Genomic DNA, 27,034 nt, shown 5'->3' with positions numbered 1-27,034 from the left:
AAATATATATTCAGAGATATACTTAAGAAATATTTATTAAAGAAATATAAGATTCTTGCTATTATTAGCTATATAAATCTAGTATATAGACAGAGATAATATTATTTTATAGATAATAAAAATCCAGAAAAGAGATAATTTCTTGAGAAATTATAATCTTAATTTAAAGATTAGATTTTTATACTAATTTAGAATACTGCTATTTTTTAATTAGATATTATAACTTAATTTAAACAGACTTATCAGTAATATAATTAAAATCCGCGAGAGTTTTATATTTATTTTAATATCTTAGAATAATACTTTTCTTGTTAAGTAAAAAAGAAAAGAGTCTTATTTTATTTTACTAAGCTATTATCAGATCTAAATTATTATATTTAAGAGTATGTTTTCTATCTATCAGAGAAGCAGGACAAAATAATAACTATTATTATTTATTATTATAAACTATAAGAAAATAGAGAAAAATATAAGTAAAATAATAATTAATTCAGTAATTATAAGCCACGCAAGCGCTTTCAAGAAATTACTAGTAAAATTATTAAAAAAGATATCCCAAATTATAGAAAAAATCCTATTAGAAAGAATAGTAATTAATTATAATACTTTATATATAAAAGTATTTAATATCTTGCAAATTAATATTTTATTAAAGATAAAAAAATCTAATCTGCTAGAATCTATTAATTTTTATTAAATTTAAAAAAAAAAATAAAGAAGTTAGAATAAACTTTATAATTTTAACTTCTTTATTTATAATAAGGATTATATATTATTTTTATATTTCTATCTATATTTAAAATAGTCTTGAAATCTTTACAGACCTGAATAGCTGCGCTGAAATAGATATTATTAATTATTAGTTTATTAAAATCTATAATCTTTAATATATCTTAATTACTGCGCCAAAGATTAAAGTTATTAATTAAATTATTATTTCTATTTATAGTATATAAAAAGTCTCTATTATTATTATTAATTCGCGAGAAGGTATCTATATTTTTAAATAATATTATATAAAGATTAATTAAAATTCCTGACTAAAAGACAGTCCTGTACTACTTTTAATAACTATATTTTATAATTTATATATTATTTTATTAATATAGAATTATTAATAATAATTTAGTATACTATCTATTTTACTGCTTTCTATTATTTAATTTACTAAAATAATTTAAAACTTAGTAAGAGTATATATTATTATTAAGCTTCTCAAAGATATCTGGCTATCAGAAAAAAAATCTTATAATTTATTATTAAATTCTAAGATAATTTCTGTTAAACTTAAATAGTTTTAAGATATATTCTCTATAAATTTTTTTTAACAGCTATCTTCTTATAGCCCTGCAGATTATATTATTAATATTAAATTTAATAAAATATCTTTTTATAATTTAATATATTTTTTATTTAAAGCTGAACTTAAGATTCTATAAGAATATATTAAAAAAAATCTAAAACTAGACTGAATTTAATCTTTAAAAAGCCCTGCTGAAGTCTCTATTCTTTTTATATTTAAAAAAAATAATAGCTTATATCTTTATATAGACTACAGAGATTTTAATAAAATTTTTATTAAGAATTATTATCTCTTATCTCTTATTTCAGAGATTCTTAACAGAATTTCAGGAAGTATCTACTTTTTAAAAATTAATATTAAAAATATATACTATTAAATTTATATTAAGAAAAATAATAAATAGAAGATAGTATTTTATATCTGATATAGCTACTTTAAATATATAATTATATTATTTAGATTAACTAATACTCCAGCAACTTTCTAAAACTATATATATATTATACTTTAAGAACTTCTTAATAATTTTTATATAATATATCTGAATAATATTCTTATCTTTTTATTAGATAAGAAATCTTATATAAAATATATTTATTAAGTTTTAAAGAGACTTCAAGAAGCTCAGCTCTATATAAAATTATTAAAATATTTATTTTATTAATCTTAAGTTAAATTTCTGAGATATATTATTAACTCTGATAGAGTATTTATAAATTTTTAATAAATAAATAATATTATTTTATAGCTGATTTCTGAAAATTATTATAATATCTAGATTTTTTTTAGATTTTATAACTTTTATTAATAATTTATTTAAGACTATTTTTATATTATCTTGTTTTTTATTTTTTTGTTTTGTAGAATAATTAATAAACAGAAATTAGAAAAGATTTATTTAATTTTAATTAAACAGACTGCTTTTTACTGTTTTATTATTATCTTTTAATAAATATTTTTATTAATATATTTTAATTTTATAAAACCCCGCTGTTTAGAAACTGATATATTAAAAAAAGAGATAAGTAGTATTCTATCTTAATCTAATATTAAGAATATATTTTATTCAGTTATATTCTGATTTTATAAGTTCTCTGATATTAAGCTAAATTATAATACTTTAGATTAAGAGCTATTTGCTATTGTTTACTCTTTTAAATAATAGTAATAATATTTAAAAAATACTTTTTAAATAATTAAGATTCTATCAGATTATTTGAACTTATAATCTTTTATATATTAAACCCAGATTAATAGAAGATAAGCTTAATAGCTTATAAGTCTAATTCTCTATAATTTTATTATTAAATATAGAATAGAAAAATCAAATCTAGCAGATAGATTCTTTAAAATATTTTCTAAATCTTAAGTAAAATCTGTTTCTTAAGAGAAACTATTAATTCTAATTTAAGTATAATTTATAAGTATATTATTTCTAATAATAAGAGATCTTATTAAAGAAAAAATCTAGTTTAAATCTTAAGATATATAGAATTATTCTGGATTTAATATCTATATTATATTAAGCTTAAAGAATTTTAATAATTAAGCTAATATAGAGATAGCTGACTGAACTGCTTGAAAGAATTTATCTTAAGAGAGATTTATTTCTTAATTTATAATATTATAAATATATGCCGTGGAAGTTTTATACTTAAATATATATAATTCTAAACTTCAAGAAATAATCTTATATTTATAGAATAATAATCTAAAGATATAATAGTAAAAGACTGCTGTTTAATAAAAATAATTAGATTAAAAATATTAAATTATTAAAACAACTAATTATATCTATTTTAAAGATTAATATTATATTCTTTTTTCTAAGATATTATATCAGACACTTATTAAGCTATATTATAATAATTTATTAGCAAAATATTTTAAAAAGACTTAAACAGAAGTACTGCTATGCAGAAAGTTCTATTAAAATAGATTATAATATAATATAGCCAAATATATCTAAACTTATTTAATATATTAAAAAATCACTACTTTAAAGTATTAACTATATAATAGTCTTAAATTATTATCAATTCTATTATATTTTTTTATTAAATTAATAATAGATTTTATTATAGGGCTGCTCTTTATTATCTAATATAAAAAGACTGTTAATACTATTCTAGTTATTATTAATTAATTTTTAAAATACTGTCTTTTTTTTACTATTCTATCTATAATAATTACTCTAGATCTTGCCAAACTGTTTTATAAATAGATTAAATTAATTTTTGGATTCTTAAATAGAATTATATCTGATCAAGAATTAATCTTTATTAGTAAATTCTAGTTAAATTTAGTTTATAATAATTATATAATCTTAAAGCTTTTAACTGTGTTCTATTCTCAAATTAATAACTAAATAAAATAAATAAATTAAATACTTGAATACTATCTCTGATACTACTTCAGCCAGTATAATATTAACTAATTATTAATTTTTTTAAGTATTTAATTTGCCTGCAATAATATAGATAATATAATTATAAACTAATTATTTTATAATATTTTTTATAGCTTTTTATTAGATTTTTATATTAAAATTAAGACTGATTCTCAGCAGCAAGAAGTCTCAGTAATATAAAATAAAATTAAAAAACTTAGAGAAATAAGAAAACAGCTATAAAAGATATAATAAATAATTATAAAAAAATAAAAGAAATACTATAATAAGTATAGAAAGCTATTCTACTTTAAAAAAAAAAATCTAGTTAAGCTATTAACTCAGAACTTATAATTTAAAAAATTAAAAAAACTAGCTTTAAAGTTTATAGAACTTTTTTAAATTCTTAAATATATTAAATCTTAGATATATTAATTATATTTATCTAAGAAATATAGATAAATCCACAATATATTCTATATCTTCTTGTTAAAATTATAAAATACTGAAAAAGATTATAAAGAACTGCTCTTAATATCTGAGCTAGATAATAAAGATAAATAAAAAATTAAAAAAGTCAAAGACTACTAATATTATAATAGTCAGAATTATTATTTAATTAAGTAGAAAGAATAGCCAAGCAAGTATAATTAATAGATTTCTAGTAAAAATATAAAAAATACACCCGAAGCTATAAAGCAATACTGAAAATATTATAAAAAATATTATATATTAAAAAGACAGAAGATAATCACTAATAAATCACTCTATATTTTTAAGAAATAAACTATAGAAATATTAATCTCTTAATATTTCTTATTAACTATATTATTACGGATTAAATATATTAATAAATATAAAATTATTCTATTATAAGATAATAAAAGATATTTAAATATATCTAGTCATATTTATTATTTATTTATAAGATAAATAATAATAATAATCAGATCTTCTTATTATAACTCAGAAATATTTACAGAGAAAGTAGATTTTAGAAAAAAAATACAGAGATCTATAATTAATCTAATAATATTATTCTTATTATTTAAAGTTAATTTATTATTATTAATATCCGGATATTAAATATATATTATAGCTCTTATTAAATTAAGAAAATTCTGCAGAGCAGAAATCTAGTCTATATATCTTAAATTATTAGATAATAAATATAATAATATTTTTATCTTATAAATATAATAATTCTTTAGCAAGACACGAAGGCCAGAATAGAAAATTAACTGTATTAAAAGAATATAATAGATCTTAATAAACTTAATATACTTAATAATAAATTTCTAACAGAATATTAATAATAGAATTATAAAGATCTTATTTCTTAATTATAATAAGAACTTATACACTTAATAATCTTAATATTTTTTAATAAGAATTTATAAGTATGAGTATTCTTTATACTATTAAATATTTTCATAAGAATATAAATCTCTTCGCGGATAGTTTATTTAATATTACTATTTTAATATTTTTTCTTCAGAATCAGAGTAATCTATTTAATAATCTTTATAAGATTATAAATATTTTCTAGCAGATCAGTTGCAGGCTCGAGAAATATTAGTAAATTATATATATATAATATAAAGTATATAAAACTTATAAGATTATAAGTCTTCTTTTCCGCGGAATAGAAATAATACAGAATAAATATCTTTATATTTAATAAATAACTAATATTATATAGAGCGCCCTTCTTAGAATTAAAATTATTATTTATATATCTTAAATAATATATACAGAAATTATAGCAGGCTTTAATAAAAATATTCTGCTTAAAATATACTGTTCTCTTTATCATTACAAAGTAATTAAAAACAAGACTAATATTCAACAAAAAAAGAGATAACAGTAATATAATATAGATAAAAATAACAAAGATTACACAAAATAACAAAGAAATATAAAGAAAATAATTACAAATTATTAAAAAAACAACAATCATAAAATAGAAGAGAAGAAGAAAAAGAAGTAATATAAAAGATTTTTTTATTTATACTTCTTCGCAGAGAATCTATCTATATAAATATAACTAAATATTTATAAAGCTATATAGAAACAGCATATAATTCTGTTTATATTATATATTCTATAAATTCTTTATCTTTTATTATTAGATTCTTACTGTTTTAAATTAGAAATATATAAGACTATTCCTAACACCCGAGTTAGATAACTTATCCCAGTAGAGAAGAATATTATTTATAATAAAATAATCCAGCTATCAGGATAAAGATTATTAGAATAATATATTATAGTAATTATAAGAGTTATATTATTAAGATAATATATTATAATAATTATAAGAGTTATAAGATTATTAATAGTGATTCTATATCTCTTTAATATTTATAAAATATTAATCTCTCTATAAAAAGCTACTGATCCTTCAAGAATCAGTCTATCTTATAAATATAGACTATCTTTGTTATTATTAAACAAATACACAATGTTTTATGATTGATTTCTTATCTAGTTAACAGGCTTTCTACCCTGACAAGTAGATCCTATCACAAAAAAATAGATACTTTCCAAAATTTTGTTAAGAATCTTTAAAATAAAAAATAAAAGATAGTAATTTTTAATAGAAATCTTATTAAGATCTCTGTAGTTTATATAAAGATATAAATTATTATTTTTTTTAAATATAAAAAAAATAAAGGCTTCAGCAGGGTTTTTTAAAGATTAAATTTAGTCTAGTTTTAGATTTTTTTTAATATATTCTTATAGAATCTTAAGTTTAGCTTTAAATAAAAAATATATTAAACTATAAGAAAATATTTTATTAAATTTAATATTAATAATATAATTTACAGGACTATAAGAAGATAGTTATTAAAAAAAATCTATAAAAAATATATCTTAGAACTACTTAAGTTTAATAAAAATTATCTTAGAATTTAATAATAAATTATAAGATTCTTCTTCTAATAGCCAGATATCTTTGAGAAGCTTAATAATAATATATACTCTTACTAAGTTTTAAGTTGCTTTAATAAATTAAATAATAAAAAGCAGTAAAATAGATAGTATATTAAATTATTACTGGTGGTTTTATATTAATAAGATAATATATAGATTATAAAATATAATTATTAAAAATAATACAGAACTATTTTCTAGTCAGAAGTCTTAATTAATCTTTATATAATATTATTTAAAAATATAGATATCTTCTTGTAAATTAATAGCAATAATAGAGACTTTCTATATACTATAGATAAAAATAATAATTTAATTAATAGTTTTAATTTTTAGTATAGTAATCAGAATATATTAGAAATTATAAACTTTAATAAATTAATAATTAATAATATTTACTTCGGCGCAGCTATTCAGATCTATAAAGATTTCAAGACTATTTTAGATATAAATAAAAATATAAAAATAATATATAATCTCTACTATAGATAAAGAAGTTAAAATTATAGAATTTATTCTAACTTCTCTATTTTTCTCTCTAAATCTAATAAGAATTAATAGATTTTAATAAATTAGATTTTTTTATCTTTAATAGAATATTAATTCGCAAGATATTAAATACTTTTATATATAAAATATTATAATTAATTATTATTTTTTTTAATAAAGTTTTTTTTATAATTCAGGATATCTTTCTTAATAGTTTTACTAGTAATTTCTTGAAAGTGCTTGCGTGGCTTATAATTACTAAATTAATTATTATTTTATTTATATTTTTCTTTATTTTCTTATAATTTATAATAATAAATAATAATAGTTATTATTTTATTCTACTTCTCTAATAAATAAAGAATATATTTTTAAATATAATAATTTAGATCTGATAATAACTTAATAAAATAAAATAAGATTTTTTTTTTTTCTGCTTGATAAGAAAAATATTACTTTAAAATATTAAGATAAGTATAAAACTCTCGCGGATTTTAATTATATTATTAATAAGTCTGTTTAAGTTAAATTATAATATCTAATTAAAAAATAGCAGTATTCTAAATTAATATAAGAGTCTAATCTTTAAATTAAAATTATAATTTCTTAAGAAATTATCTCTCTTCCAAACTTTTATTATTTATAAAATAATATTATTTTTATTTATATACTAGATCTATATAGCTGATAGCAGTAAGAATCTTATATTTTTTTAATAAATATTTCTTAAGTATATCTCTGAATATATATTTTAAATTAGTAATTTATTCTTAATATTTTTAGAGATTAAAATTCAGAACAAAGTAAGAAATATTTTTAAACTTAATCTCTTTTTTATTCTTTTCTAATTTGGGAAAGAATTAGTAATATTTTAAAAAGATTTTACTCAAAGAGCTATTTCTTTAAAAATAAGCTATTCTTTACTATAAGTTAATAGCTTATTTTAATTAATAAATATAATCTTCTAGCTATTAAATCTCTTTAATAATAAAAATAATATTCAGCAAGAATTTTGAATTAATTTAATTACTAAATATTTCTATTTTTTTATTATTTTTAATAAATAATATCTTTCTTAGATAGTCAAAAAAAGAAGAATTAAAATATAATAGAATCTATTTATTAGAATAAAAAGTCTATTAACTAAATAAAAAATTAATTATAAAATACTGTATATTTATTTAATAATAACAAAGATAGTCTATATTTATAAAATAAACTAATTCTTAAAAAATCAGTAGCTTCTTATAGAGAAATTAATATCTTATAAATATTAGAGAGATATAGAACCACTATTAATAATCTTATAACTCTTATAATTATTATAATATATTATTCTGATAACACAACTCTCACAATCACTATAATATATTATCCCAATGATCTTTATCCCGATAGCTGGTTTATTCTATCACATATAATCAGATAATCTTTAAAAATTATAATTAATATTTATTATATATCTATAAAATATCAGATAATATCTAGAAATTATAATTAATATTTATTATATATCTATAAAATATCAGATAATATCTAGAAATTATAATTAATATTTATTATATATCTATAAAATATCAGATAATATCTAGAAATTATAATTAATATTTGTTATATATTTATAAAATATAGTTTTTATTTATAAATAATAGATATCTTCTATATCTAATCTATTTTATTATAGAACTATTCTTATTAAATTATAATTATATAATAATTTCTGAATTATATTTAACTTTAATAATATTTATATATAATTATTCAGTTTAGATAAGATTATATTATTAGTAATTATTATTATATATAAATAATAATAAATAACTATTTTATAACTATAAGCAACTATAATATAATCTAACTATAATCTAACTATTACTATAGATAATAGTTTAATAACTATTATAAAATAATCAGTAAGTATAGTAAACTATTAAATATATATAAATAATAGTAAGCTATTATCTTTGACTTTTACTGAACTATGCTGTGACCCTCTCTACGCACGCCTCCGGGCCCCTATGATATCACATCATATCATTTTATATCTGCAGTCTACACCTATACCTACACCTACATCTACACCTAAATCTCCCACATAGACAGCATCGGTCCCTATCCCAAGCAATGCGATAGACATCCTAGTATCTACAAACAGCTAAACCGAAGCCTTGCCTGATACGTGGATAAATCGCTCTCTGCAGGGATTGGAACCAATTCCCGCCGGACTCCGGTATACTGACCTAGGGGGGGGTGCACGGCTCTTTCTTTTTTCCCGTGTTTAACACCGGATTGGTTGTTGTTGGTGGTGGTGGTGGTGGGTGACGGTGTTGGCATGATTGCTGCTGAGAGAGCTGGGGTAGGGTAGATACTACTAGTAGATAGGGCTCGGGCTCGGGCTCGGGCTTGGAGGAATAGTACCGGGTGCAAGGGGAGGGAGGTAAGCAAAAATGGTCATCAGTCATATGATACTACTTAAGGTTTGATCGGCGATTCGGGGCTAGAGATTGCCGGCACTAGTGATCGGCCAGGCTACTATATATATATATATATATGTGTGTGTGTGTGGGTGGGTGTGTGTAGAGGGGACTCATCTCGTCTCGTTGTATCATATTATATGATTGATTGTTCGATTACGATTTGAAATTCTATAGATCTAAATATATAGCTGCCCCTCTACACTGCTGCCACCCTCCATGACGAACCGCATCCTGATCGTTGGCGGCGGCCTCGGCGGCCTAACCCTTGCGCAGGGGCTACGACGACACAACATCCCCTTCCGGATCTTCGAGCGAGATGCAAAACAGGACTTCCGCGCCCAGGGCTACAGACTACGCGTCTCGCAGGAACATCTCCGCTCTACACTCCGGCCGGACATCTGGACGCTGTTCGAGAAGACCGCTGCGGAGAATGTTCCCCTCGTTGCTGGGGCCAGATTGGACGCCAGGACTGGGGAACCACTTAACCTTAACCTAGGCCTAGGTGGTAGAGGGGGTCCCCCGGCTAAAGCACATGGCCATCTTCCGTCGTATACGGTGGACCGCGGGACGATGCGCGAGGTGCTTCTCACGGGGCTGCACGAGTACGTGGAGTTCGGGAAGCAGTTCACGCGATACGAGGTCAAAGAGGACCGGGTGGTTGTGCATTTCAGCGACGGGACGGCGCAGGAGGGCGCGCTGCTTGTCGGGGCGGATGGAGCGCGGTCGCAGGTCCGGAGACAGCTGTTGCCGGGCTATCCGTTTGTCGATTCGGGAATGCGGATCATCTATGGGAAAACGTATATCTCGCGCGAGCTGGAGGAGAGGATGAATGCGCAGGCGTTACGCGGGATGTCGCTGGTTATGGATCGGGATTCGGAGGTTCCGAGGACGTTGTTGCTGGAGGCGATGCGGTTTCCCGAGGGGGAGGGGCTCGGGGTGAAGTTGCCCAGGGATTATGTGTATTGGGTGCTGGTGGTTAATCGGGAGGGGATTTCGATGATGTCGGATGAGCGCACGTTGCGGCTGAGTGGAGAGGAGTCGGCGCGGCTGGCCCTGCAGTTGGCGGAGACCTGGCATCCCTCGATTCGTGTGTTATTCGAGCAGCAGGATGTTTCGCAGACGTCGACCCTCCGGATCCTGTCCGTTAGGCCGGATATGCCCGACTGGGAGCCGAATGACAGGGTCACGCTGCTGGGCGACGCGATTCATATTATGCCTCCCACGGGCGGGCAGGGGGTCAATACGGCGTTGCATGATGCGGCGGAGCTGGCGAGGAGGATTGCTGAGGCCCAGGGGCAGGTGGACGGGGATCTCATTGCGAAGTATGAGGAGACGCTGCGGGTGTTTGCGCGGGAGAGAGTTGACATGAGTTGGCAGGGAGGGTATCGGGGGTTTAACCTGAGGCCTGTGGAGGAGTGTGAGGGGATTAAGTTGTAGTTGGGAAGAATCCGTATATTAGGGACGTGAAACTCTCCACTTGGTAGTTCTGTGCCTGCAATTGTTCAATGGTTGTAAGATGAGTTGTGGAAGAGCAATGGAATGAAGTGGCACGGGTGAAGACCGACCCCTCGGCGTGCAAACGCGGCAAACAACCGCCGCCAGACCGTCTCGAAGCTCCGTCGAAAATTCCCAGACCAGCTTCACGACAGCGTTGTCGCAGCCCCCCCCCCCCCATCCCCCCTTCCTCTCGATTCTTCCCTGTCCCTCAGCGGAAGTTTCCCCTCATCATGTCGCTGTCTATGCCAGGCCCCTCCCAGGCGGGTCTCTTCAAGCCTGGGTACCAGAGGTACGCGAAACCCACGGGCCCATGTCCCCCCGCCCCTCAGCTCATCCAACATACCGCCGCGAGTCCCCATATCAGGCACCCGCAATCGTCTCAGAAGGTGGTGTCCCTGGTTTGGTGAATTGTAGACTAACGAAACATCTTGCACAGCCACGATGCCGAGGATGGTGCGGTCATTCGCAACATCGAGGCCTGCCAGGCCATTGCCCAGACCGTCCAAACGTCGCTGGGCCCCTACGGTCGCAACAAGATCGTCATCAACCACCTCCAGAAGATGATCCTCACCTCCGACGCCGCGACCATCCTGCGCGAGCTGGATGTCGTGCACCCTGCCGCCAAGCTGCTGGTGATGGCCAGTCAGCAGCAGGATGCGGAGATGGGTGACGCCACCAACCTCGTCATCATCCTCGCCGGAGAGTTGCTGAAGAAGGCCGAGGAGTTGCTGCGGATGGGCTTGAAGACGAGTGATATCGTGCAGGGTTACGAGAAGGCACAGAACTTTGCTCTCCAGGTACTAGAAGGTGAGTGGTGTCCACATTCTTGATTCTCCCTCTCAGGGGCTATGAGCCGATCGCCCCCGCGGGTACCCCCGTTCACTGCCTGCAGCTACTGACATCTACGGAATCTCGCAGACCTCGAAGTCGATAGCCTGAAGGAACTCCGCTCCGAGGCCGAGCTCAGCAAGGCTCTGCGCACAGTCGTCGCCAGCAAGCAGTCCGGCACGGAAGACCTCTTGGCCTCGTTGGTGGCCGAGGCCGTCCTCGCCGTTCTGCCCAAGAACCCCGTCAACTTCAACGTCGACAATGTCCGCGTGGTCAAGATCATGGGTGGTAGCTTGGAGCAGTCCCGCGTCATCAAGGGTATGGTCCTTGGCCGCGAGCCCGACGGTGTGATCAAGAAGGCACAGAAGGCCAAGGTCGGTGTCTTCAGCTGCCCCCTGGACATCTCCCAGACCGAGACCAAGGGCACCGTGCTTCTGAAGAGCGCCCAGGAGATGCTGGACTTCACCAAGGGCGAGGAGGAGCGTCTGGAGGCTGCCATCAAGGAGCTGTACGACTCCGGCCTGCGGGTCGTTGTCTGCGGTTCTACCGTCGGCGATCTCGCCATGCACTACCTCAACCGCTTCAACATCCTCGTCATCAAGATTCTGTCCAAGTTCGAGCTGCGTCGTCTCTGCCGTGTGGTCGGCGCCACCCCTCTCGCTCGTCTGGGTGCCCCCATGCCCGACGAGATGGGCTCCATCGACATCGTCGAGACTACCGAGATCGGCGGTGACCGTGTCACTGTCTTCCGCCAAGAAGATTCCAACGCCGTCACTCGCACGTCCACCATCGTCCTGCGTGGCGCCACCCAGAACCACCTTGATGACGTCGAGCGTGCCATCGACGACGGTGTCAACGCGGTCAAGGCCATCACCAAGGACGCCCGTCTGGTCCCTGGTGCGGGTGCTACTGAGATCCAGCTGGTGGAGAGGATCTCTGCCTTTGCCGATCGGACCCCCGGCCTGCCCCAGCACGCCATCCGCAAGTACGCCGAGGCCTTCGAGGTGATTCCCCGCACCCTGGCCGATTCTGCTGGCCTGGACGCCACCGAGGTTCTGTCCCGTCTCTACACTGCCCACCACCAGACGAACAACGGCGAGTCGTCAGAGGAGTCGGAAGGCAGCTCCGAGGAGGAGCCTTACTGGACCACTGGTGTGGATCTGGAGATCGGTTCCTCGACCGGCACTCTGGACACCGTGGAGGAGGGCATCCTGGACCTTCTGGCGTCGAAGAGCTGGGCCATCCGTCTCGCGAGCGAGTCCGCCCGGACGGTGCTCAGCGTCGACCAGATCATCGTTGCCCGGCAGGCGGGTGGCCCCAAGCCCCCGGGTCCCAACCCCAACTGGGACGAGGACTGAATGTGCGATGACACGTGGTAGATCCGATGGGCCTAGGACACAAAATGTGATAGAGACACGATATTCATGAAAGAGTGTATAATGCCTTGGGAGGTAGTGGTAATAGTGTTCTGTTCATGTCAATAATTGGAGCCACGAACTGGGATTCCCGGACAGTCCAGGACGACGTGCCGTAGAGTCTCGCAGATGTGATTTCAGTCAGTAAATGGGTGGGAATGACGATAGTAAAACAGCAGAGTATACATACCGCTTAGTACTACTATACTATGCGGCCAACACGGCGGGCGGTGCATCACGTGACGGGAGCTGGATTTTCCGGGCCGACGCTCGACTTTCTTTTCCCGCAAAGGCCTTTTCGAGCATCCCGAGCATCTCGAGCAGCTTCAATTCCCCCGTCATCCCCTCGCGGTCGTTCGTCTGTCCCCGTCCCCGTCCCCGTCTCCGTCCCCGTCCGGATCGCCTCACCCGCTTTACGCCCATCATGTCCTTCCCCACCCAGGCCGCGGCTCGTTGCTGCAGACAGATCGTCCGCCCGACGGCTTCCCTGCGCCTTTCTCCCTCGACATATCTCGCCCAGCGCTCCCTCAGTCGGAGATGGCAGTCCACCGAGGCTGAGGCCGCTGCTGCCCCCGCCAACCCCAAGATCACCCAGATTGTCGACCAGATCAGCCAATTGAACCTGTTGGAGACCGCCGACCTCGTGGCCAGCCTGAAGGTGCGTTGTTTTGCCTGCCCGGTCCCATGTCGCAAACCCAGTCCAGGGTGCCCTTCTGGCGTGGCTCTCCTCATGGACACACTGGCGTGCGTACTGACAAGCTCTCTTTCATCTTAGGCCCGCCTGAACATCCCCGACCTGCCCGTTGGTGGTTTCGCCATGGGCGCTGCTCCCGCCGCTCCCGCCGCCGCGGAGGAGGAGGAGGCTGCCCCTGCCGCGCAGGAGAAGACCCTGTTTAACCTGAAGCTGGAGAGCATCGACGCCTCCTCCAAGGCCAAGGTCATCAAGGAGATCAAGACCATGCTCGGTCTGTCCCTGGTCGACTCCAAGAAGTTCGTCGAGTCCGCTCCCAAGGTCCTGAAGGAGTCCGTGCCCAAGGAGGAGGCCGAGAAGATCATGGAGACCCTCAAGGCCGTCGGCGCCAAGGTGACCATGGAGTAAACGGGCTTTGTTCTCTGCTCCCGGGGAATTCTTAATGCTGCCTGGTCACCCTTTTCTTTCCCCTTCCCCCCGTCCCGCCAGAAAGACAGCGGTGGGGGGATGTTATCTGGATGACCCTGGATGGATGTTGTGATTGGACTGCATTATCGAGCTGGAGTTTTGTCTCGCAACCACGCTTTTCGTTTTGTACTGTGTTTTTCTATATCTTTTTCTTTTCTCCGTCATATATCTCTTGAGACTCTTCTGATATAACCGGAAAGCGGGAAAACGGCGGCGAATGTACATTATCATCTCCTTGAATGGACAATGTGGAACTCTGATGGATCGGATGGCTGTTGTACTGTCTCCTCGTACGTGACGGGCATTCTGGCTGGCTTAATCGCTGGGATCATATTTAGACCTACCCTCCCCTCGATCGACTCTTCTTCACCCGTAGTATGCACCCCTGTTGCAATCTGGAGACGAAGATTGTCCTCAATCCACAATCCCGAGAACAGCTTCCGAGTTATGCTGCATTAGGACGTCTGGCAGTGGTGCAATCGAAATCCCTCTCGTGGGGTCACCGCAACGGCAACAAACAACGGAGCTGCGGCTTCCGAGTTGTTCTCCGCCGAGCTTTGCTCCATCTCTCACTTCTCTCACTTCTCTCACTTCTCTCACTTCTCTCTCTCTCTCCTCCCCTCCTCTCTCTCTCATTCCTCCCCAATCCCCCTCCTCACCCTCACGATGTCTCTCTTCCGCTCATCTCACGCCCTCCGGCGCTGTCGACTCCATCCCCGACCGGAATTCCGCCCCGCGACGAGCTCCAGCTCCAGCTCCAGCCCACCTCCCCATCCCCTCCCCAAAGTCCAATCTTTCCACACCACTCCCTCCAGCCATGCCCAACCGCGTCGATCCCCCGCCGCCCGGAGAGCCGAATACGACAAGCACTACGGCAAGCAAACACAGCGCATCCAGGCGACCGAAACTGCCCGTCCGGGTCAACCCGCAAAGCGAGCGTTGCCGTATACAAACGAAGGGATCTTCGCCGGTCGCGCCGTGGGCGAAGTGGACGAGAGTCTCCAATGGCTGGATGCGGCAGGGCCGTACTGCTGGAAGCAAATAAAGGTGCTTAGTCCGGACCTGGACGTTAGCGAGTCTGTGTTTATGGATGTTTGTCGACGCCTCATACAAACCGCGTATACTGAGCTCCCGTCCGCGGAGGCGATTCGGAAACTTTCATTGGGTGAGTCGATTGTCTATCCATCTATCTATATACATATCCAGTGCGAACTCAGTGGCGCACCGGGGGCGCCTATACATCCCCCCCTCCCCTCCCACTACCGATACCAAACATAAAGCATAGCATCAGAAGCTCACAATTCACGAATCACCCACTCACAGAACCCGAACAAGTCTGGACAATGGGCGTTTCCCTCGATCTCGAAGACAAAACATTCAAATACTGGCTCACCAGCTCATGCGCCCTCGCGGGCGTATCCCCCGCCCTCTCCCTCATCGCCATGACATACCTCAGGCAAGCCAAGGCCATGTCAACCCCTCCCATGCGCACCCGGATTCTCGAGCGCATCGAAACCCTCGCCCTGCGTGACCGCGACCCCTGCGCCATGGCCGTGCACTCGAAAGTGCTCGCCGCGCGCGAGCAATACGAAGACGCAATGACCATGTTGGACTCGTTTCTGACAACCATCCGTCCGGAGAAACTGCAAACCGTGGACAACAGTAACCTCGAGAATCTTATCGTGCCGACCCTGTGGGAGGACTATCTGGCGTTGAAAGCGAAGGTGAACGAGCGGGGTGGTGACTCCAAGCTGTCCAGAGATGAGCTCGTGGAGATGGCCGCCGTGCAGTTTCAGAACCCCCAGTATCTACCCCTCTACGCGGAGATCATGCTCGAAAAGGGGGACCATAAAGCCTACGAGGAGTCCATGCAGAAGGCCGCGATGACTGGGAACAAAGGGGCGTGTGAGAAATTGGCCAATTTCTACTACCTCACCTCTCAGGCACAGCTCCCTCGTCGGGGCGACAAGGACTTTGTTTCCGGGGCTGCGCTAGGTGAAAAGACGGGCTTGTTTGCCGAACTATACTCCGTTGCATTCAAGGGTGTGGCGCCGCTTAGTCGCTATTACCGCCTCGCGCTGGAGTGGTACGAGTTGAGTGCCGACATGGGCAATGCCTCTTCCGCAATCATTCTGGCCATGCTATACCGCCGAGCCGGCCAGGCGGAAAAGGGGGCCAAACATTTGGAGGTCCCTCAGAAGGCACTATTCAATCGTGAGCTCCTCGTGGAGATCCAGGAGTCTTGGGATAACCCTGACTATGTGCCGGAGATACCAGAGGAATTGTTATCTCTCACTGGCAGGAGTAAGCTTTAACGTACGTCGCGCTGCCGGCGTCCATCTATCTGCCCTACCTCTTGCAAGATACCCAGCCTAGACGAAGCACAGTCCGATCAATACTACCGTACCCGTCAGGAATTATATACAACGTGCAGTCTACCCTGCCGTATCTCCGAACCAGCCCATCCGCCTGTCGACAGCGCGCTCACAAAGCTAATAAGTACCTATAATCTGAATTTCTGCGTACACATGAACAGTGTCAAACGATTGATTGATTGAAGCGTTGAGAGTCGATGGAAAGCACCGTCGGTCCCTCATCTGACGTGACTGCACGTCTCTGTCGATATAACATAACCTTGATCCGAATCCAATCCGATATATCCAACCACAACAACTCGCCTCACTCGAGGACATAGCCCGTCTGTCATACAGTGAAACAAGAGAGAGCGAGAGACAAAAGAAACGAGAACAAAGAAACGATCGCGTCCCCCGGATTTGAATCCACGCGTTCCCTCGTTGACCAAGCCCAAGCGCGCTATCGCTATGGAATGCATGCATGCATACATCGTCACCTTCTCCTCCCCTTACCCTTCCCCTTCCCTCTGGTCTTCAGCTCGACGAACCCAAGCTCCTTCAGCCCTTCCGTGAGAGTCGACGAGTCCCTCATTCCCGGGAAGTCCTTGGCCGGGTACACGCGGAACGGATCCGACCACGCCTCCGCGATGATGGGCATCGACTGCCCCGTGTCTTCCACGTGGCCCCAGTTCATGAGTCGGAACTGCAGCCGATACAGTCCAGCTGTACGGACGGAGAGGTCAGAGAAGATGAAGAACGCCGCGGGCGGTTTCAATCCATTGGCCGGGGCTGGGTGCATCCTCCTGTCGGACGTGTGGTCGAAACTAGAGGGATGGTTGGGGGCAGTGGTGGGATCTGGATCCTCGTCGACAAAGAACGGCGAAACGAACGCTTTCCCCGATAGTAAGGGTGTGGATTGTCCGGGGGCGGTTCCCCCGACCCGGTCCTCGCGTAAGGCGCTGTCGCCGTCGGCATCGGATGAGAACGATCCCCGCGTCTCCGGGACCAGGAAGCAACCGACCGTAAAGCGTGGATCTTGAAGGATGTCGATATCGTCAGATGCCTGGGCGTCAAAGTCCGTTAAAAGCATCTGGATGATAGGAGGCGGGTCGACGGGTCGTCGATCTCGATCGCCGGCTCCGCAAGCCCGCGCCGCGATGGGCTGCTGTCGGATGTGTAGGTGGTACCGGGATGTCGTCGAGACTCGTCGTGGCGGCGGAGATGGCGTGGGGGAGTGATGAAGGAGCCGTTCGAATCCAGAGGGCATGCTGGATGTGGTGTGTCGTTGAGGCGGTTGCACCAGAGGTTTCACGGGAGGAGGCACAACAACCGCCGCAGAATATACTGCCGAGCTCTCATCGGAGTGCGCGGGACTTGGAAACGTCGTGGAGCTACTGCTGTACCTGCAGGGACCATGGTAAGTACTGTGGTCATGAAGGGGGGAGGGGAAACCGATGAGAAAAGCAAAAGGGCAGCGGAGCGGGCAAATGCACATTTCGGAGCATGTAGAGCAGTTGAATAATTCCTACTACTCTCAGGCAGAATGGCATTGGGGTCGCTGGTTCGACGAAAGAAAGGGGTGTTTATACTGAGATTCCACATCGTTTGCCCGTACCCCGGAGCTAATCGAGCCACGGCTGTAACTGGGGGATTCCTGGTACGGGCTGGACGCGGAGCCGTACTCCACGCTCCGGAAAACATTCGACCGCTGCTGCTGCACTCCATACTGCGCCGCGCCCAGGGCACTGGCACCGGCACCCGTGCTAGCTGGGGGAGGGGCGGACGAGAGGCTGTATTTGGGGTCGATGACGCTATCCCACGTTCTGCCTTGGTGAGGGTGAGGATGAGGAGGGGGGCCCTGTTGGTACGGAAATCGGGAGGAAGCCGGCGCCGGTGCAATATAAGTCGGATCGTAGCCCTGAGTGCCGGGGTATAGGAAGCGCGGGGGCTCCTCCAGGGCATGATGGTAATGGTGTGGATTTGGATTTGGATTTGGATTTGGATTTGTCGGCACTGCCTGGCGATCATCGCCTCCGGGTTGATGAGCTCTGGGATCCGAACGGTGGTGGTGGTGGTGGGCGCCGCCGCCGCCGCCGGATGTGGTGGGATGTCTCCATTGCGGGAGCGGTGTTCTCGACATCCTCTAGGCGGTTGGGACCAACACAACAGACTTTTTTGTTTTTCTTAATTAGCCCCCCCGTATAAATCTTTTTTCTTGCGTCTAGGCCCTGCGCTCCGGGTGGAAAAATGCCAGAATCCGATCTTTCGTTGTTTTTGCAGGCTAGGCATCCACAATAGGGACCCTCCGAATCGGTGAAGTAGGGTATCGTCGACTTTAAGGGAAGAGAGAGAGACAGAGAGAAGGAGAGAGAGTTTGCGTGCTGCCCAATATGGCGAGACAATCAACAGGGGGGCTAGACACTCCACTGGAACCAAACGGCCATGTGCTACGTAGTGGGATCCCCAGCGCGGAAAGGGTCTTCTTCACAGATAGATTGCGCAGAAGGCTTATAAACACTTTCTTAAAAGCCGAGGCAACTCAAGCAATAGTGCTCTGCCGTGGGTGAGATATTCCAACCTACCAGAGCAGCTGGGTAGAGGAATATGCATACGTTAGCTCTCTTGAACGATTTGCAAGGCTTGTCCACAAAGCAATTGTCTGGGGAGGGTCAAAAGAGGGAAAGAAAAAGAAAGCAAAAAAGAAAGCAAAAAAGAAAAGAGAGAAAAAAAGAAAAGAAAGCTGCCCACCACGACCCAACCAGATTGTAGCACGACTCACACCAGCGCAAGTAGCGGCAAGGTAAGCAACAGGAATTCGGGCCCTGAATCAGCGTGAAGTAAGTGTGTCTGATGACCCTGCGAGATGGGGAGGGAAGGACCAGAAGGGCTGTACAAACCCTAAAGCAAGTGGTGGTGGACTATTATCGGCACTATAGCAGCCTGTGGCCGTGCAAGAGAGGAAGCGGATCTGGGGAATTGGGCTGGCCGATGCTTTTGTGAGAGCCTGTGCGTGCCCACTGCGTATGTGTGTGGCATTGCGAGAAAATTCGGCCCATGCAGCACCACTGCGTCCCTGACAGGATTCGGTCATCTATATCCCCGACACCTGGGAATATTTACCCCCTCATGTGCTTCTCAGATTCCCCATATTTGACAGAGTTCATGGAATTGTTAGTGGCCACTGATTGCCTGGTGAGAGATCGTGATCCTGCGCAAACAGCTACCATCCTCAAAATTACTAGTATGGTTTCAGCAGGCGACCCTTCTCTGACATGGGCGTATGAGTATTCGGCAAAGATACCGTTGACCCCTTCGCTCGAACCAGACGCTTGCACCCCGTGGACATATGGCATTCGCCGCGGAGGTGATCGGTGTCATCAGAAGACACTATCTCCATCGCGACGGCCAATAATGATCTAGAATTCCCCGTATGCAGCCAGTCGCTTCCCAAGAAACTAGACAAAAAAGCCTTTCCTCTTTGCGCGCAGTGTGTTTACCAGGGCGCCCGAAGGATTACCCACTTCTCTGGGAGCTAGGGTGATCTGCTGGGTGACCTAAAATTTAAGTGCGTGATGGCCTGGAAGGCGAGCAGGAACCAACTGGTGGGTAGGCCGTGCAGAGCCAGGAATTCCGGGAGGCAAAGGGCGACCCCACGATGGATCTTCATCTAATTAGGTGATCACTCCTCGGGGACCATTATTGCAGGATGCCGGGAAGCAGTTCGAAGGACCGAACGGTGTTCTATGATCGCTACCATCATGAGACTGCAGCTCGTTCGCGCCATGCAGGCAGATGGGCCTCCGGCTGATCTGTGCAAGGAATGACGGTGCTATACTCATGATTTGCAAGCCCCGGCATTGCCCGATATTGGCGTCTCCTGCAGCTGGGAAGGAGAAGATGGAAGATGACGCTGCAAGATTCGTAGGGGAACCCACTAGAAGCCCGAATGGTGGAGCACTCATCCGAGAGTTCACCGTTGTTTCCAGCCATCGCCATATACAGAGGGCTATTTTTGAGACGCGGCGGTGGTAGATGTCGCTCAGGATACCTAGAACAACTATAAACCTTGTACAGGCTTCTTGACCGTAAATTCTGATATTGCCATTTGGTGTACCCCGGACGGTAGGCGAGTACGGGCTCTTCACTTGTTTAGCGTCTTCTAGGATCGCAAACTCCATCCGGTAGCGGACGGTGACCATATCTTACTCTGCTGCCACGTCTCTACCTTTAGCACATAGCCCTGCATAAAACTTGGCGCATATAAGAGCCAGGAGTGCCATTGGCAAAATGAAGAGCAATTAGAAGATATAGACAGAGCAGTCTGTAGCTCCGTACGGTGTGTTTCAAGGATCATTTCAATGGGCGATTTATCGTTGTTCGTCGTGGATACCGGGGCCATTGCACGGGCCACTTCGGTTGGCTAGGCTGTTCGAGTTTAGTACAGTGAGCTTTTCTCCGCAACTGCCGTACCTCGACGGCGGAACAATCAAGGACATTATCCGGAAGAATAAGAACCGAAAGAAGGAAGAAGGCGACCAAACTCACCCTGATGGCGATCTCCATCGTGTCGAATATTATTATCGGTCATATTGCCGCAGTGTGAAGTCAGCCCCGAGGCACAATTCTTGGATTGTTGTGGTTCGCAGAGCTTCGTACCAGGCGTGCCTTCCATCCTTGCCATGGGAGATCGATCGGTGGTCACCGCCACATATCACACTGGTTGTTTCATCTCAGCTGACTGGTACTATCGTAGCTCCCCGGTACCGCGGGGAGGTGTCCCCTAGTCACCGACGGGAGGTGCTTTTCCTGCATTAGCACTGTAACAGTTGTTCGCCCTTCCCTCTTTGGCGAGTAGGCTACTGCATGTGTGGTTGCCTTGCCGACAACGACGAGTGATGTGTCACACTCGCGATGGTTGGTGAAATGACGGAGATAATTGGGGAATCGGCTGTATACTGATAAGTCAACCGCCAGCGAGATGGAGCTACAAGCCCATGCGGCGTCCTGATTCCCGGAACTCGGGTGTGCCGCATGCACACTAAGGGTTTCCACTCTTGGGTTGGTTCCTATCCAGGTAGATAGTCCTCACTGGTCTGGCCCCTGAGATGCTAGAAGCTGCACAGCAGGCGCTTTTAGTGCGTGGGAGACTACTACAGCGATGATCCTGCTCGTACAATACCCGATGCTTTTCACGTATGACCCTTGATCATTCCTTTTCCCGGGATTTTGTTTTTTCTTTCTCTTCTTCTTTCTTTCCTCTTTTTCTCCTTTCGGATCTTCTTGGGTGGGGTATCTGTTCCATTCCTTCGTCGAAGGTCTTGTGTTCCGGTAGGAAGGATCTAGTCTGTGGCTCGAAGGAACCGAGTCTCAATTGACGCTGGGTGTTGCCAGCCACATTGTCATTGCCTGTAGAAGGCAACTGGGGAGATGCGTGGTGTCGGAGGCATGGGTGTACTCCGTACCTCACAGCGGGTTTGCCAAAGGCAACCAGGGACGAGATTTGTCGAGAAGCGGAGGACATCGACCGGTGGGATGCAATCCTGCGAGTATCCGGGTATGCAGGGCCCGTGATGGAGGCCTGAGAAGGGGCAGCTGGGGTTCCGATTGGGTTGGGGCCCGATCTCTCTCTGGCAACGAAAAGGCAGGAAGGGAGGGAAGTCGGAAGGAGGTTGAGGGCGGAAGAGTCGCTGAAGGAGGGAGTGATCAAGTGACTCGGCCCCATCACAACCACCACTGCAGCTTCCCTCTCTCTCCCTCTTTCCTACCAACCCCCTCCCCCTTCCTCAGAGTTCGACCGGGGAGGCAACCAGGAACCCGGTCCAGGAGAACTCCATCTCCCCGTCACCTTTCACCGAGTCTCCAAGCTACCGGGACCGAACCATGGTTCCTACGTCCTAGACAGAACCTTACCTCCCGGCATCATCCTCATGATTCCAGCAGCCAAAGTACTCTCTCTCTCTCTCTCTCTCCCCCTCCACAGCACAGCCTACCCGCCTCGCATTGGGGCCTAAGGGCCCAGAGGTCAACCCAAAGCCGGAACATGCTGCTACGAGGTCCTCTTAGAATCTCCCACCCACCCCGGGAGTAGATACAAGATGCCGCTTACTCGATCGCTGCCCGGCATACGAAGAAGCAGGGGTCCCACCGGTCCACTTCATCCATGTTCCTTCCTGGGTGAAAAAGCAAAGAGAGCAAAATCAAACCCGGAAACGCATGCTTCCCTGCTAGGGTCAGGCAGATGCCTCGATCTCCGACGAATCTGCACAACGAAGGATCTTCGAAAGTCTAGGGTCAGATGTTCAAGCAACTTTCCCATTCCGTCCATTGATGCACGCAGACAGAGGGCTGCTCAGAGCAAGGGAGCCCGGGATACCCTGACCTCTAAGGCAGATAAGCTTGCGCCTTGGCTCTGGAACGCCTGCGCCAGTCTCCCGCCCGAAGCCAGGGAAACCCCGGCACTCCTTCGACCGGCGGTTGGATCCGTCCCTCGGAACAATACGTATTCGAATGCTTGTAAGCCATGTGTGTACGTTAGTATTGGCGATTCTCTCAACCTGAAATCCAAAAGAACGGCCATTACGCCATAGTATCAAAAAAGTATGCTAAAACTGTTTCTATATGGGGAAAGAGACCCGTGATAACATGTAGATGAGACACTTAGATTAAGGCACTAGAACTCCAAGGTCTATTGTTCGTGGCCTGAAAGCCATGATGTCATTAGTGGTCTATAGTCACTTATCCGAGCCTTCCCACGTCTCAGCTCAGCTCGCATCTTCAACCATAACCAATATATTCTCTTTGGTAGGGTAAAGCAACAATACGGAGTGAGAAATGACGTGCTCCAAAGCAGAAAACTCGCAAGGGGCCTCAGCCAGCATGCATGATTATGCCAGTTGCAGTAACAGATCGTAGTGCAGAGAACTAGTCCACGAGGCTATGCTGTTTTCCTAGAGAGATTGACGTGGCTGAGCTGAGCTGAGCTGAGCTGGATGGACCCCGACAAGCACGATTTCCAAGCCGTGTTGATTGATGGTAACGAGATGCCGCGCAGTTGAGTATGATTATTCGGCGCGTATTCAACACTACGGTCCACTATCGCATGTGAGATTAGTCCAAGAGATACTCCGTACATAAGACTAAGACTCCGAATTCCCTAAAACTGCCGGCAGTATAGAGTGAGGCAGCATGGATTGTTTGGCCTATATCCTTATAGGCCGTGGAGTTAGGAGCCCATCAAGGTAGCAAGACCCTCACTCCAGAAATTGGAGGTAAAGGGAGCCATGGCTTGTGTTGATAGAAGGTACATGGTATATCACTATCAGTATGCCAGGAGGGTCACCGTATCAGGACGCTAGTAGACGCACATTGCCCCTACCGTGCTGGATTGGCGTGTTAACTAAAAGCAAATCACCTAGCTTAGAGGTAAGTAATAGGTAGTTGGCCCAGCATATTGCTGTGCTGTGATAGTGGTGATCAGTAAGGAGAGTGTGCATAGCTGTACTGGATATAGGGTGTAAATGCGATTGCATGTGGCAACATATGCTCGTCATAGAATTGTCAACACATGACCAATACTTTCGCCAGTCTGGACGATTCTTTCCCCAGATATACTCAGTACCTTACTTGTCATCACTGTATCCGTATGAGACCTATTTAGTACCGTCAAAAGAAAGGAGATGGAATCTGTCTGTAATAAGAGCATACTATGCAATTTTATTTGTAGCAGGTGAGCAGAGTCCCTAGGACTCGTTTAATCAATAAACAGACTCAAAGACGCACACATATATGGGTATAAGAAAATCAAGCGCTAGGCTCAAGGCATTGATATCGTGTTTGTAGATCCGGCGTCTGGAGATTGCCGGAGAATCATTGAACCAGGTGCCAGGTCAAGCCATTGGTTAATCATATTAATCAAGAACCCTCCGCTGCCAGTCGTCAAGGTATTAGATCTGGGCTCGGGTCCACCTCAAGGTGATACCTGGTGGCAAGCCTTGGCTTAGAGTAGGAGGGCAACTTGCGATCTCCATCACTTGGTAAAGACACGGTAGCCAATGCTTCGAGGCCGTAATTCCGTTCCTGCGATGGTGGATTGATGGTCTGCTCATTGGTATTATGACTTTTGTAGATATTTCCAACGAAAATGGCAACTAGTAGGTCATAAACCCGATCCCAGGCAACGATGTGCCCAGTTTCCTTCCAACGACTCTCGTTGGAAGCTGGTCTCCATGACAAAACACCAAGCGGCATCACATGCATGGAGCGCTCACCGGGAAGAGGGGCTTTAGTATTGTCAAAAGCAATCCTCAAAAGACCTAGATTTGATGGCGTCCAAGGTTTGCTTGCGTCGGTCGTGACAGGTAAATCGACGTTCGTGAACTGAACCGGGCAGCGCCGATATGACAAAGCAAATTTCATATTTGACCTTTGCTTGGGGACCATGACGGGAAATATTTTCCCTTCATGTTCGTCAAGCAATGTGGCAACACGACCGAGATCTGCCATTGACCTCGAGCACCGAAGAGCTTTAAGCTCTGCCAGCAAGCACCGGACATTACCATAGCCTGTGGGGTCATCATCTATTGTAAGGAGGGGCTTCCCAGAGGCAACCAAAGGTGGACCAGAGGCACTCATATGACGTGATTTCTCAGGGTGCCAGCGGATGCCTAGCCGATCTTCCATTTGTGACATTTGAACTTCTAAGACCTTCGGGTATTCCTCTTCGCCAGCGAGCTGCCGCAGTCTCGCACTAATGGCGTCAGACGTAAGCAGACAGCTTAAGTCACCAAACTCGGAGATTCCCGGTAGCCTGCCATTGGCGCGCCTTGACACTTGCTTCAGATAACGTATGGCTCTGGGGACATCACCTGTATCAACCAAAGCGGCCACACAGACATATGCATGCTGAAACCAACTATCAGGCGAGTTAGGCTTCAACCTTCGTATTGAACAGTGCCATATTTTATCCGCTATCGTTCCACCTTGCAACCTGACAAGCAAACAGATATATTTTGCAGTGAAGAGCGTTGGATGTTGAGCAGTCCGGAACAGGATGTTTTGAAGATTGCGGTCCGTGCTTTTATTTGTCCCAGTGACCAAGTTGAGGATTGCACTCGTATCGGGCGTCGGTTCACGAAACTTCAAAGAATGAAGAGAGTCGAGAAGAGCATTGACCAAAAGGATACTGTCACGCATACTCAGATATGCAGGCTCCGAGCGAACGACAAGATACCCTTTCATGAATCTTTCCAGAGCGGGCGCTGACAATGCGAGAGCTGCATAGTACATACCCAAGACGTAGAACCTTTCGGAGCACAGTCCGCTCAGCCCCTCTAACCTTGTAATAATAGCATTCAGGGCTGAGACGACTTCGCCGTAAGAGGTCCGGCGTCGAATATGCCGTAGGCTACGCTCTAAGAACGTAAGACCTTCTTCAGTTTGAAACAGCAAACTATCTTTTTCATTATTGACATACTTCTCGATGACCACCTGTAGATCACCAAGGTATCTCCTCTCAGTCATAGCGACGTAAATGCCGACATACGGGCCGCGACGTTCTGTCTGTGGTTGGGAAATCCGCATCAATGGCGGGCGCGGAGAGTTTCGAGGCCAATCGCCGAGCAAAACCTCCGATAGATTCTGGTCCAGCTCCGTGCTGGAGGGATGATGGTGGTCATTGGCAGACTTCGTCGTACCCGTCAGGGCAAATCGGAGTAGTTGGGACGGGGTGGGCTTCAGTATCGTCGTATATAGAGCTCTCCCGCTGACGTTTACCGAGACATGGCCCGGGCGGTACTGAGACGGTGGAGCTCGGAAAGCGGCGAGAAGCGGCCGTTGGCTTAGCAGCGCAGAGCGAGAATGAAGTAGCGAAGACATCAGATTTCTGTTCCTGACAGCATCAAGAAGAGATCGGCAACCCAGCCGAGCAGGAACTTGATCTGCGACCCAACAATACGAATCTGGGGTCTCGAAGGAGGAATATTTGGGAGGGGGGGAGATGTGGAGACTGGAGATGCCGATGGAGGTGGAGATGGAGATGGAGATGGAGATGGAGATAACTCCAGATTAACCCTCCAGCGGGGAAGGCGGTCGGCAGGGCGGTGGCAACGCCCGAAAGAACCGCGCGATCCAACTTGGAACAGTCTGCTCGGCTCCTTCTTCAACCATTTCCACCACTCTTCTTTTGATA

The 27,034-nt window shown here is 41.9% G+C and overlaps 8 protein-coding genes across 8 annotated transcripts; 4 read left to right on the top strand and 4 right to left on the bottom strand.

The window, feature by feature from the left end:
- Window positions 1-9,704: 9,704 nt before the first annotated feature.
- Window positions 9,705-11,150, top strand: BO70DRAFT_360410 (FAD-dependent oxidoreductase). The gene has a single exon (XM_025542773.1). The coding sequence runs from the start codon at window positions 9,812-9,814 to the stop codon at window positions 11,030-11,032; it is 1,221 nt and encodes a 406-aa protein (XP_025401656.1). The 5' UTR covers window positions 9,705-9,811; the 3' UTR covers window positions 11,033-11,150.
- A 113-nt stretch (window positions 11,151-11,263) lies between these two features.
- BO70DRAFT_311291 (chaperonin-containing T-complex subunit CCT8) lies at window positions 11,264-13,490 on the top strand. The gene is made up of 3 exons (XM_025540175.1): window positions 11,264-11,381; window positions 11,529-11,899; window positions 12,011-13,490. Exons 1-3 carry the CDS (start codon window positions 11,323-11,325, stop codon window positions 13,276-13,278), a joined length of 1,698 nt encoding a protein of 565 aa, XP_025401655.1. The 5' UTR covers window positions 11,264-11,322; the 3' UTR covers window positions 13,279-13,490.
- Window positions 13,491-13,642: 152 nt separating this feature from the next.
- BO70DRAFT_385995 (mitochondrial 54S ribosomal protein bL12m) lies at window positions 13,643-14,756 on the top strand. The gene is made up of 2 exons (XM_025545782.1): window positions 13,643-13,993; window positions 14,111-14,756. The coding sequence occupies exons 1-2, from the start codon at window positions 13,760-13,762 to the stop codon at window positions 14,432-14,434; spliced, it is 558 nt and encodes a 185-aa protein (XP_025401654.1). The 5' UTR covers window positions 13,643-13,759; the 3' UTR covers window positions 14,435-14,756.
- A 404-nt stretch (window positions 14,757-15,160) lies between these two features.
- On the top strand, window positions 15,161-16,809 carry BO70DRAFT_287108 (uncharacterized protein; the record flags this gene model as incomplete). The annotated part of the gene is made up of 2 exons (XM_025539223.1): window positions 15,161-15,659; window positions 15,818-16,809. 2 exons carry the CDS (start codon window positions 15,161-15,163, stop codon window positions 16,807-16,809), a joined length of 1,491 nt encoding a protein of 496 aa, XP_025401653.1.
- A 532-nt stretch (window positions 16,810-17,341) lies between these two features.
- On the bottom strand, window positions 17,342-18,115 carry BO70DRAFT_287315 (velvet factor family protein; the record flags this gene model as incomplete). The annotated part of the gene is made up of 1 exon (XM_025539229.1): window positions 17,342-18,115. One exon carries the CDS (start codon window positions 18,113-18,115, stop codon window positions 17,342-17,344), a length of 774 nt encoding a protein of 257 aa, XP_025401652.1.
- Window positions 18,116-20,519: 2,404 nt separating this feature from the next.
- Window positions 20,520-21,047, bottom strand: BO70DRAFT_394632 (uncharacterized protein; the record flags this gene model as incomplete). Its single annotated transcript, XM_025546473.1, has 1 exon — window positions 20,520-21,047. One exon carries the CDS (start codon window positions 21,045-21,047, stop codon window positions 20,520-20,522), a length of 528 nt encoding a protein of 175 aa, XP_025401651.1.
- Window positions 21,048-21,792: 745 nt separating this feature from the next.
- On the bottom strand, window positions 21,793-22,619 carry BO70DRAFT_202898 (uncharacterized protein). Its single transcript, XM_025538608.1, has one exon. It carries the CDS (start codon window positions 22,568-22,570, stop codon window positions 22,055-22,057), a length of 516 nt encoding a protein of 171 aa, XP_025401650.1. The 5' UTR covers window positions 22,571-22,619; the 3' UTR covers window positions 21,793-22,054.
- Window positions 22,620-24,539: 1,920 nt separating this feature from the next.
- BO70DRAFT_332979 (uncharacterized protein) lies at window positions 24,540-26,848 on the bottom strand. Its single transcript, XM_025540943.1, has one exon. The coding sequence runs from the start codon at window positions 26,719-26,721 to the stop codon at window positions 24,784-24,786; it is 1,938 nt and encodes a 645-aa protein (XP_025401649.1). The 5' UTR covers window positions 26,722-26,848; the 3' UTR covers window positions 24,540-24,783.
- Window positions 26,849-27,034: the final 186 nt, after the last annotated feature.

Source organism: Aspergillus heteromorphus, assembly GCF_003184545.1.
Source record: "Aspergillus heteromorphus CBS 117.55 chromosome Unknown BO70scaffold_6, whole genome shotgun sequence".
Taxonomy (NCBI): domain Eukaryota; kingdom Fungi; phylum Ascomycota; class Eurotiomycetes; order Eurotiales; family Aspergillaceae; genus Aspergillus; species Aspergillus heteromorphus.
This window is presented reverse-complemented; position numbering and strand designations above follow the sequence as displayed.